Below are 12,592 nucleotides of genomic sequence, written 5' to 3'. Positions count from 1 at the left end.
GTGCTGTGAATTTCTCGCGTCGTATTGCTGAAATGTGTCAAATCAAGACAATATTTAGCGCCCTTCGGACGCGATTAAATTGCAGTTTAATACGAGGTGACAATTGTGTTTGGGTCTCGCATTAACGAGCGTAATCGAACCAGCAGCGCTGTTGTCGAAAAGCGAGTGACCGATTCTCGACGCAATTGAATTGTCGGATGAGGTTGGACTGGTCGGCGCCACCAGCCTGCTTCGCCGAGGCCATTTTGAGAGAGGGGAGAAAAAAAGAAACAAAGAAAGGGGCATGATTTCGAGAAGAGTGGTCGCCTCTTGTGTACGCGTCGGTAGTGTTACGGGTTTTACACCTCGTCGATTAAATAGCGGAGATAATAGCAACATCGCTTGCGTATACATGTCGCCTTGATAATGACATAAAAGAGAAAAAACATTTTGTCAAATAGTATGACGAGATAAGGCGATGCTGCATAAAGAGGCAAACTTTGTTCACCTTTTTCCAGGACGAAATTGGTTGATTCTAATTTTGCGGTAGCACGTTTGGTTTTGAAAATAAACTTACACAAGCAACATAATAAACAAATCAGAGATCTATAATTAGATTGACTCGATTAAAGTAAACCACACTTAAAAAAACAGAAACTCATCGAGTTTACGATAAAGTCTACAAAAACACTCTTTTCAAAAACAGGGCGATTTTATTCTCATTAAACGCCTTCGCCTGGCCTTGAACACGGACCCTTGAGTGTCAAAATCCACACGCTTTCGAGCGACGGTATATATAACTAAACACACACTATTCGGCATTAAGTACATTATAATCTCCTGCCTATGGAAAATGTGAACAGCCCTTGGGACGATCTGACAACGACTTGCCGGCGCCAAGCAGACGAGAATTAAACCACTTAGGGGGCGAGGTGTAAATAAGAACGCTCTTACGCGTACGCTAGCGCTGATCAGAACGATTAGCGTTTGGTCTCTATGCATATTAAATGTGTTAATAACGGCGTATCGTAATCGAATCGCCGGGTTTAAGTCACTCGTAATAGAGGTGCGATTACGTCACAGATATACCTTGTGGTAAAGTACAAAGCACATTTATATACCTTGTCACTGAAACCTTAAGGGTGCGATATACCAAATAAATCTATAAAATTGTCCTGAATTAGTAAAAAATAACTGGAAAATGACAAATTGTGGTGAGCATGAGTTAACTTTGCCTGTATAGGCGACGTCATTCTACGACAATCGATCGATTTGTAGTTACAAGCGGCGACCCTTTTTTAACCGTCTAATCGCAAACTGACACCTACAACTCTTAAAACAAATCGGCCTTTTTGTTTACTTAGTCAAGAGAGAGAATGTAAAATAATTACGTAGTATTGCCGGCGCCAGTGCCACCTAAAAGATAGTGGTCGCATTTTTGTATTGTTTTTATAGATTTACGGATTAGCTTATCTGTTTTAAATAGCCGCGACCCGCCGCCGTTTTTTTGTTGTAGAGCCCGCGATACCGAAAAAACAACATAAACACAGTTTAAACTTTAAAATAATTTAAAATAAAAACTGACGTTGCACAAACGCGGTTGGCTAAATTAGTAATTAGCCTTTCATTTTAAAATTTGTGTTTAAAGCATTGTATGATTAAAAAAAGTCATTTATTCATAATTTGAGAAAAAAGTAAATTATGAAGAACAGTTTTTATAGTTTGTTAGGCTATCGAACCTAATTAAAAAACTCTGAACCGTTTACGCAACTCTTTAATATAAAGCAAATAAAAATTAATAAAATCTTCCGTAAGTACTGTTAATAAACTTAACCCAGCTACCAAAACACCACGTTTTGTTTCAGTACAGTTAAATAAATATGAAACCGATATTTTTATTTTTTGAAGACCTCACGCGCCGTCAAAGCTGTAGAAACTCGGTAGATATACTAGGTTTGTTATTACACCTTTCATTTGGCACGCGTTGTTTTAGCAGATTAATCAATTTTCGTGATTATCCAAACTACACATTACGTTATTACGTGTATTCCGCCATTAAGCAATTACCAAGGACCACCTGCAAGCCTATAATGCTCTCTTATCAAATAATTGTTGTATCTTATGTTCGTTAAGTAATAATTAAAAAGTGTGAATTGGTTAATTGGACTTGCGCAGATCGTGTATTGTTTATAGGTATATAAAAGGTTAAACAAATATGTGCAATTTACGTTAATTGTTAAAATTACGGAACTGCATCATATATTTACTTTAAAAATTTTTTTTTACCTTTGTAAGTTTTCGCATACAAAACTTTGAAACGTTGGTACCGCGATTTTCTACTATATCGCAAACCCACTACCGACCACTAACGGATAAAAAGTTTTACCATTACTAAAAAAATAGGTCATCAGCTTTAATGTGAAGTTACTAATTTTCAAAAAAAACTTACCGATTTAACTTGTTTATATTTTAACCAGCTTTCTTTAGAGCGAGACATCATAATCTTTTAGTTTGCTAAATTTTGCTATCTTTTAAAAATAGCAGTACATCTTATTTTATGTTGCACAGAAAAAATCAAACTAAACTCAACTTAAGAACTATTTTGCTAGCTGATGCTTTATACAGTGTTTTATCATTAATCAGATTAAGTTTAGGTTAAACGCGTAGTGACAATTCTTTGGGCATTTTTTGCGTTAGGCGTTTTAAAGCAATGTAGCAAGCTTAATTAGTCTTGAGAATTTTAAGCTGGTTATTTTACATTTAAAAACATTTACTTACTTTATATTAAAATTCAAAGTATTTTATTTGGTGTGTCATTTTTTACATTTTTTTATATAGACATACATTTTTAATATATAAAATATAAATAATTTTTGCATTTGTATTTTAAATGGCATGTGAGCATACAAAACGTTATATACAATATTATGAAAATGCAATATTTAAATTTATAATAAACCTGCGTAACTTTTACATTAATATTAAATTGTATTGGCGTTCAAGAATAAATTTCTTTCGCTCTTGCCAATAGAGCATTATACCGAACTTGAAGATCGTTTCTGCAAAACAAAATAAATATCATATAAATAAAAAGCAACAGAATAATTTAATATCAAATTCTTACATCCTAATGTTGAAATTCGACCTTCTTATATTTAAAATAAGTAAAACATTATTACGTTGTCAGACGGTTGCAATTTTTCAAGTTCTTTTGAGTCACTGGGAAACAAGGCGTTACGGTGCTGGCGCCTTCTAAAAAAGTAAAAAACGAACAATTATTGGGATAACTGTAACCAAAAAAAAGTTAAGCTGGTTTTACGAACCTCGCATAACTAATAAAAAGACACAAAAATCTTTAAGTACAAGAGGAAATCGGCGAGAACCAGGCCAATAAGGTTAATCTAGAAAAATTAATACCAGAAAACGTATTGCTAACGTCAAAATGGTTTTACCTTAGCCGAATAAGCCAAACCATCGTAAGAAGAATCAAAATGATGACAATTGCGGTAGCTATGGCGATGTAGGCAATATTTCCAGTTGAAAAAGCGGTGGTTTCGGTTTTCTTAAAAATGAACGAGAACCAAATTTAGTTTAAAAAAAATAAATTAATAACTCATTAACATAAGTAAATTTTAGATTACACACCTCGTCTTTATCCAGCATATTTTTCTCCAAATGTTCCTCATCTTCAAATTTAGTCGAGTTGTAGTTGATTTCGACTGTTGTTTCTACTGTAGTTGGTATTGTAGATTTCACCGTAAAGTTTGTAATTGAAACAGTTTCAGTAGTTGTGTTTGTCGATTCTGTAATATTGGGCGTAGTTGTTTTAGCTTCTGTCGCAATTGTTGTTGTATTTTCTGCTGGTGTTTTTATTGTTGCATTTGTTACTGTCGTTTTTGTCGCATTGTTTGTCGTATTTACTGAATTTACCGCCGAAGGCACCGTTTCATTCAACATTTTTGTTGCTGTCGGTTTTTCAGTAATTGTAGCATTTTTGCCAAAAATACCAGAACAAAAAACAGAAACCAGCAATAACAAATGTAACAAAACCATATTTTAAATAAAATTAAGAAAACCCAGAGTTAACGATCAAGCAAAAAAAAATCTTGAAATATTAACGGCTCTAAAAACTGAATACACTCTGCTAACCTATTGCGGAATGTGCGATATTGCGTGGTAACCGTGGCATTTTATTACCCGGAAAAACAGGAAATTATCAAACTATATTAATAAACCAACCCACATTAATTAAAATCTATATTCAGGTATAGGGTTCGTTACTTCAATAAACAAAGTGGAGAAATATTATCCAAAGGAAATATTATGATTCTATTAAAACAATATATTTAAACGGTTTCTATCCATTTTAGACCGCAACGGGAAAACCATTTTCCTTTAATGTATTTATACGTATTGGTTTTGTCGATTAATCTTTTGCTATTTTTTTTGTATATATTTTTTTTTTCTTTATCCTCGATTTGGGAAAGTCAAATGCGCGACTTAAACATAGAGTAACATCAGTTACTACGACCCAGTCTCGAGTTGCCTGTGGCAGTTTGGGATATTATAGATTATAATTGCCCAGTAATTATGCTGCTGATTAAGTGGCGGCTCAGCAGGAGCTTATACCGTTTATAGCGCCTTACTCAAGGGCGCTACAACATGAGATCAGTGGAGATTGAACCCACGACCTCATGTGTGGTGTAGCAAGTGCTCTGTTTTTGCCAAGAGCTTTCATGCAAGCTTACCTTTTTTAGAATTTACCTTTATCTACTTTAAGAACTAACAAAAAACTTGTAAATTACAAAAAATCTTGTTCTGAATAAGCAAAATACACAGAAAAATTAAAGTAATTATGTAAAAACAAACCGGAAAATGAGAAGTCAGTTAAAAAATACAGTTAAATTAGAGTAGTATAACAATTTGATAAAATCAATTTTTTTTCGGATTTTAACGAAAATATGAAAACACTTGTAACTCGGAATAAATTTATGTAAAAAATTTGTCCTAAAAACGTTTTAAATATGAGCAGCGTAATTTAGAAATGGCCAAAAATGTCAAATAAACAAAAAGCAACAAAAATATATTCACGTAAAACTAAAATCGGAATAATAACAAAAAGAATAATAACAATAACCCAAGTAAAATAAAGTGTAATCTATCTCGCAAAGTATTTACAACATAAACAAACGTACACCAAGCAAATTTTTGCGCAATTTGTTATAACATAGAACCCAGAAAAATAAGTCAGTTAAAAATGCAAACCGTAATATTTTTACAAATGTTACATGATGTCGATTTCGCGTACAATAAGTTATTTTTAATTTAAAATATGAATAAACAATATTTTGTCTTTGTTAACGTACTTTTAGGTAACTATTTTGTGATGGTCGGTCAATTCAACCCACAGACAACGTGTTATCAAGTTGGTTGGTCCTGGGCTGAGTTGACCAGGTACGAATTGACACGGGACCGAAATTTAGGTATATGTATTAGTAAAAATGCCACAATGTATTAGTAATGAAATGTCCACGATTTAAAAGCATAAAATGTCACAGAATGGCCCCTTAAAATTATTGCACGATATTCCACTATATTCTAAAATTAAAATTTAGATCGAATTTGTACAAGAAATAAATAAAACTCACCGAAAAAACTCGTATGATAAAAATTTGGTCAAAAAAATAAGCCAAAAATGTTTTAATTTACAGTGGTACCGTACCATTTTGACCAATATGCGCCAAAAATTTTTGCATTAAACTTTGGGTAGTATTTTATATGAAGTTTGCGCGTGTTTAAGAATACCAATAGAAGTCGAAAAATAAAATTTTGGGCACCTGAATATACGACTAACTCAATTTTTGGGGGTAAAATAAAAATAGGCCAATTTGTCACACAAAAGTCTAAAGCGAAACGAGACCGCAAATTACTATTCTTAAAATTTCCCGAGAATTTACATTTTACCCACAACCGTTTTTAATACATAAATACCCCGACGAAAATTATTTGTTGTTTGCGGTAAAATCAAAGTGTTCTGCAACCAACGGAACTGAACCGAAATCCGCTGCATCTAAAAAATATAAAAAATCTTATTCTAGTGAATATAAAAGATTCTACTCATGACGTCATAAATAATTATGACGTCATCAAAAGTAATATACTTACCCGAACGGGTCTTTCCTGACTTTAACGAAGAAGGGGAAATAGAAGAGAACGAGTTGTTGGAAAAGGAGTCCGAAGGAGAGTGGGAAACGAAATGCGCTCCGCGTCCCCGTCCTCCTCGATTAAGATCCACCATGGCGTCTGCGATCCTCTCTTTGAGTCTGTCTTCCCCGATTCTTCCTCCGAAAGAAGAGGACCTGGTATCTTCAAGAGATCCATACGCGCTGATCTTAAGTTGATGAGCAGCATTGTCAAAGTTACCTGTGTGACGTCATAAAAAAGTGACGTCATAAATTTAAATATAGTTTAAACTTTATAAAAAAAGGTCGCAATCTATAGCATTTTAAAAAGAGAAAGTTCGTGACGTCATAGATTATTAAAATCCCAACGTCACCAAAACTAATATGAATATGACGTAATCATTAAATAATATAAAAATGACGTCATCATTACTTTGTACCTTTTTTAACTTTATATTTAGCAGAAAAAAAAACAGATTTTAATAAAAACATTAGGCACAAGAAAAAGGAGCGCTTGTTGGAAAGTCAGATAAAAAACACAACAGCCTTTTTTTAATAACCAAATTAATTAAACGCGATCGAAAATGTTTTAAACAAACCGAAACGAAAATAAAAAAACTTTGTGTGGTCTTTTGTACGCGGCCTTGTTTCAAATGTTAAAGGTTAGGGCATCTAATTAGGTCTGGAACACGTTTTATAGATTTAAAAGTTTAAAAATAACAAAAAGGGCCATTTTTTTAAACAGAAGGGCCTATACCGATAAATTAAAAACCCTGAAAATAAGGCGGCATTGGGTACTGATGTTTCTAAGTGTAAAAAAATGTTTTTTCTCTGAAAAATGTAAACACGGGATCGAAAGTGCGAATTTAATTTCACGGGTCGGCTGAAGTGTATAACATCACAAATGATATTAAAGCGACCTCTTTAGAAATTGAAACCCGTTTAAAAATATTTTGATCTAATTTAATTGGATAAAATTCAAAATGTTTTTTAATTTACAAAGTACCTTCTTTTTAAGTGTTGCTATTTTTGCTTGATTGTCATTTTATTACATAGCAATTTATGTATAAAAAAATAGAAAACTTATTAAATATATTAAATAACTTGTACTATTGTTTGAAGTTATTGTTGATACTTTTTAAAATAAAAAAATGCCTTAAAAAATATAACGAAAACTGCAATTAAAAAAAATCTCAACTAAAACAGAAATTACAATATTTCGAAGAACAAAATCAAAACAGGTTAAAGTCCTATACAAAAACGCCCACGCTTTTCAGCTAAAAATAAACACTAACAAAAGCCCTAGAAAAGATCAGAGCAAGGGGAAAACAAAAACTAATTTCAACTTGACAATCAGTTCCAAGAAAGAGAAATTAACAAAAAAGCGAAAATGTCACAAGTTGTCAGAAAAAAAACACTCTTGCACCTGGCTTGAGTTGTCTGATGTCCACAACACCGTAGCGAGTGTAATCACTTTCGGGCACACGCAGCGGTTTTAGTGAAATCAAAACATTGTCTTATTTTCTATATTAAACCAACAGGTGCCCATTGCCCGACAAGAGAGTTTTGTTTACTCAGGTAGTAGTTCAATTTCACTTCTAACACACACTGTATATTAGCAGACTTGAGTTTTACACACAATTTCATATATATCAGATCAACGTCAGCTAAGTGTCAAAAGTTACGAAAACAAGTTTTTGATTTTGCTTTCACTTAGATTAATAAAAGATTGTTAAATCCAAGATGACTTGTAACAATAAACAAAACACACATCAAGCATATTATTTATACTTCTCCATAAAATGGTCGGAACTAGCACTCAATATACACACATTAATATATAACACTATATCGTATATCTTTAAACACGTGGTTACAAAAAAAATCTGAAAGATATTATATGCAAAAAGCCAATATCAATTATTTATTCAAAAAGCACTATTTTTAGGGGAAGTGAGGGAACAATAGCAATTTGACTAAACATTTTTCACGCACTTTTAACAAATTAATTCCATAATTTAAAAAAAAAAATCCTGACTTTTTTCCCACCCAAACACCTATTTTTAACATGCAATAAAATCCACCACAAATGTGTCTTGTAAAACATGCGCGGTCCAATTTTGCCACGATATAAGGTTACAAGTATAAACGTAAAAGTTCAAGTTGAACACTGATAATGATTGAAAGCAGGAAAGAAACACTCAGAACTTGGCGCCGAGCGTTATTTGAGTGGGACCATTTAAATAAAAAACTAAAATCTTTTTTAATTGGAGATATGGTTAAAAACGTGTTAAACAAAATGTTAGCCTAATATAATAGAATTTTAATACAAAATAAGTTTAAAAAAAGTTTATTATAACGACACATTAATTATACAAATAATTGCATTTAAAATACCTTTGCATAATAAACAAACGTGAATCCTGGCTTAACTTACAAATTTACAAAAATTTTAACGCACTTAAAAACCACCAACAAAAAGGGGTCAAAACAAAACCCCCAAAATAACAGTAACCCACGGTTGGCGGTTAACAAGGTTGGCGGTTAACAAGGTTGACATGGGGTCAAGTCACGTGACCTCACCCTTCTCTCCCGTCCCACGGGAGTTCGACCCCGAATTCACCCCTATTAGTTTCGCACCGATTTAGCCACCACCCATAAGTCATGCCAATCAGTGAGTCAAAAGGTCATCGTTAAGTCACGTGAGCCGTTACGCTCGAGCAATTACGCGGGAAACTCGATATTAAAAGCTGATTGACAATCAAAACAAAGTTAAGATGGGAAGTTATCGTTGCTATAACAACAAAGTAGATCAATTTGAGTGGGAAGGAGGTTATTGTATTAACGCAAATATTGGTTTTGAGTTAACGATAACAAACCCTAAATAAACATGAAACTAAGAAGTTTTCACACGTTTATAATAGAGCAAAAAAACGCAATTACTAAATTCACCGTTGAAATCCTAAGTTATCACCCTTTGCTAGCTAAAACCACTTGACGAAAAGAACATTTTTCCAACAATCAAAAATTTTAAAACGACATTTTATCGAAATAAAGGTTAACATTTTTTCAAAATTAACAGACATTTTTTATAGAAGGGTTAGAGTAAAAGGTGAGTAATAGAAAATGTCCCATTTCCGTAAAATGGCGTTTACTGTTTTATAGTTTTACTGGATAAATTATATTTTTAAAATTACATTTATAACCAAAATTTATTTATAAAAAAAATATATTTACAGAGAACTAAAATAAAAAGCAATTTATTTTACATTTTGTTGATATTTTTAGGCGCTTTTTAAAGTGGGTTAATTGTATGTTAAAACCGCTTTTCAATTAACATATCGGCGCGTGCGTTAAAATAAATGCCTTGAAATTTCCAGTCACACTTATATTAAGTAGTACTTAAAAAAGAGGTGAAACAAAGAAATTAAAAGAAGAGTGAATTAATTTCACAAGAGGCTTTGTGTTGAAATTATTCACAAAAATATAACAAATAAAATTTCGAAAATATTTTTTATTTGTTTTGTTTTTCAAAGTAATAAAAGCATAAAAAATAATATCTTTCCTTCGAATATTTTTTATTTTAAGACCAATTTTGACAAAATATTGCCCTATTAAAAATATTAAATTTTTAAAACTATTAAAAAAAATTGACAAATATTAAAAAAATAATCATCTTAAAAATACTTAAATTTTAGTCAAAAATTTCAAGTGTAAATGATTAGAATTTGATAAGCAGTTAGTTTAAGTGTGTTTACAACATTGTATAAAAACCACCAACAAAATTGGTGTAAAATACTGTCATTTAACCGCACTTAGAAAACTACTCAGACGACCATTAAACACTTATAATGGCCAGACACATGACATATTTATATCAAGTGTATTAAAACATTGAAACCACGTGACAAAAAATCTTTAAAAAAAAGATTCTTAAAAAAATTAACATTTGCCTTTTTTTATAATAAATTTACCTACATTTCAAAATGTGTGTATAATTTTTTGCTTTATAATAATTTTAAAAATCAAATTGTGAAGGATTAATATTGGGTCTGTAGGATATGTTTCTTTTAAAAATGTGAATCCAATTGTTAGGGCTTTGCGAATTAAATCCTTTTTCTTTTATTTACTGATAGTGTTATTATAACTAAAACTCATAAAAAATAACAGGTATTAAAAATTGAAAAAAATAAAAAAAATTAGTATGACGAGTTAAGACAACGACCAGTTGGTTTATTATGCGATCTCGATTGTTCGCGACGCAAGTTTTGATAGCAGCTCAAAGCGACAATACGCGTCATCTTAATCGCTACTCATCGCGCGCCCGTGAAATAATGCGACATGTACCAGCGCGATAAGCCGCGAGACCCACGGCGGGTGAGTGTTAATAAAAGTAAAACCAACACGGGCGAGTGCCACCGGAAAATCGAAGTGCCCGCCTGACAGATAGATTGTAATCGCGTGCCGTGCAGGTCCTTAAAAATCACAACACGCCCTCCCGTAGGCAAATCAAGGCTTTGGAAAGCGCCGTGTAAAAACAACATTCTCCCGTACGAGCGTCACGTGATTAAACGGCGTAACCGATTGAAAGTGATGTCCACACAATGGGCCGTCACAGCGTTAACTTTTGAGGCAGAAATCACGGTAAAACGAGTGTTTTTAGCCAGCCGGGCTTCAATACACGCGCCGCGTGCCCTGAAAACAGGTGCTTAGACGCGCAATCAAATTGATTGAATTTGTCAAAAAACCACCCCGTTTTATCAACGACCAACGATGACTGACGAAGTCGCTTTATGGAACCCTTTGCCGGCAACTGGGCGAATTTGCCTATGTGTATAACCTTGCGATCTAAGCATAGTGTAGTTAAAAGCTTTTAATATATTAAAAGAATTGTGAAAAGAGGATTGAAAGTTAAATATCGTTTCTCGATTGTCAGTCGAAAATTAACGGACCCAAAATTTCAAAGAATTTTCATAAAAAAAAATTTTAATTCATCATCATCAATTTTTTATTACTTTTTTTGTAAAACGTCACCCATAAAATTTCACAATATTTTAAATTCAACACTCACAGCTCACCGAAAAATTTTTTTTTTTTAAATGACAAGACGCAATCACACACAAAAAAGCTTAATTTGACCATCAGTAAAAAGGGCTGAGAGATGTAAGTAAAATGTTTGCATTTAAGTAAGGTTAAGGCCTATTTAACCCATTTAAACCAGGCCCCAACTACGTAAATGGTATTACGTATTCAACGCAATAAACGTCATATAAGTATAACAACAAATAGGATTGATATGCATGTGTTAACTGATGATATTGATCTCTCTTTTTTTGGGGGGGGATATTAATTTTAGAACCAAATTTAGGTTCATTTGCTAATTTGATATACTTGATAAATTTTTGAGTTTTAAAATGCTAAAATGCCCTTTTTTAAAACAGTATTTTTAAATTAATTTATTTTAGTATAAAAAAAAATCCATTGACATCTTAATCATATTCAGTTACAACCTATCAGCTATAAATATAAAAAAACTTTTTAAATCACGAGACAAAGTTAAGTCACGTGACCAAGGCCCGTCAACGTAATTAAAATTTTTAGACAAAAGTAAATATAAATTTTTAAATATAAACCTATTAATCAAAAATTAAATTCTTACCCGACCCAGCCTCAATAGTAATTCCCGACACTGTACTACACCCAAGTCGGTCTCGACCGTCAATTTGATCGACTCTACCAGTTATTCGGGAGTTAGGAGTTGGTACCGGTTCAGAGCGGCAAGATTGTAACCTTAAATTGTGAAAAAAAATTATTAAATTTTGAATGTGTAAAAATGTTTAATGGACGTCGTAAAAAAACTAATAATATTCAAATTTCAATTTAAAAAAAATATAACTATTAGCTTTGTTTTGAAAATGTTATATAGATTTACTGTAAAGAGCGGAGGTCTAATTCTTCGTTCAACGCATCTTCTCCGCCACCTACCGAAAAACCATTACGTCCGTAGTGTTCCGCTGGGTGGGGCTCGTCCGACAACAATGCACTAAAATATTTTCATTATCACAATTGGCCTTTTTTAGCATAATACAATAATATTTACTTTTAAGAGGGCGTCTACAAATAGCTTAAGAAGTCTTTTTGCAAGTTATTTTTATACAAATTAGGATAAAAAAACCCTTATAAATGTGACGTCACATAAAACAAAATGAGTTAAAATTTGTATTTTCGAACAGTATAACTTCGCTTTCGAAAAAAACATACAAGTTATAACAAACAATAAAAAAAAACAGTCAAACCTTGAAGCGTGTGATATAACGTGGGTACTTCCAGTAGATTGCAAGGGTTTGAAATGGAATTGGGGTCCCATCCATAATCTCCTTGCTGGACCCTCGTGAGTAACCATCTCAACCTTTTACAAAATAAAAACAATT

At 32.5% G+C, this 12,592-nt stretch overlaps 2 protein-coding genes across 3 annotated transcripts in view; both read right to left on the bottom strand.

Moving 5' to 3' along the window:
- Nucleotides 1-2,792: 2,792 nt before the first annotated feature.
- On the bottom strand, nt 2,793-4,380 carry LOC145753084 (uncharacterized). 2 transcript variants are annotated; one of them, XM_082569475.1, is made up of 4 exons: nt 3,625-4,380; nt 3,432-3,541; nt 3,104-3,231; nt 2,793-3,038 (listed from the first exon to the last, which is right to left on the bottom strand). In XM_082569475.1, the coding sequence occupies exons 1-3, from the start codon at nt 4,030-4,032 to the stop codon at nt 3,135-3,137; spliced, it is 615 nt and encodes a 204-aa protein (XP_082425601.1). In that variant the 5' UTR covers nt 4,033-4,380; the 3' UTR covers nt 2,793-3,038; nt 3,104-3,134. The 2 variants fall into 2 exon arrangements, with proteins under 2 accessions (XP_082425601.1, XP_082425600.1); XM_082569474.1 differs by having other exon boundaries at nt 3,159-3,231; nt 3,625-4,376.
- A 399-nt stretch (nt 4,381-4,779) lies between these two features.
- Nucleotides 4,780-12,592, bottom strand: part of LOC145753746 (BCAS3 microtubule associated cell migration factor-like) — a 29,233-nt gene continuing 21,420 nt past the window's right edge. The window contains exons 16-20 of the mRNA XM_082570187.1: nt 12,458-12,570; nt 12,094-12,204; nt 11,821-11,951; nt 6,145-6,402; nt 4,780-6,049 (exon numbers count right to left, since the gene is read on the bottom strand). Coding sequence (XP_082426313.1) covers nt 5,982-6,049; nt 6,145-6,402; nt 11,821-11,951; nt 12,094-12,204; nt 12,458-12,570 — 681 coding nt within the window. The 3' untranslated portion in view covers nt 4,780-5,981. The remainder of the gene's footprint in view (nt 6,050-6,144; nt 6,403-11,820; nt 11,952-12,093; nt 12,205-12,457; nt 12,571-12,592) is intronic.

The sequence above is a fragment of the Corella eumyota genome, chromosome 5 (assembly GCF_963082875.1).
Source record: "Corella eumyota chromosome 5, kaCorEumy4.1, whole genome shotgun sequence".
NCBI lineage: Eukaryota > Metazoa > Chordata > Ascidiacea > Phlebobranchia > Corellidae > Corella > Corella eumyota.
Note: the sequence above shows the minus strand (reverse complement) of the source record. Positions and strands in the feature narration are given on the sequence as shown.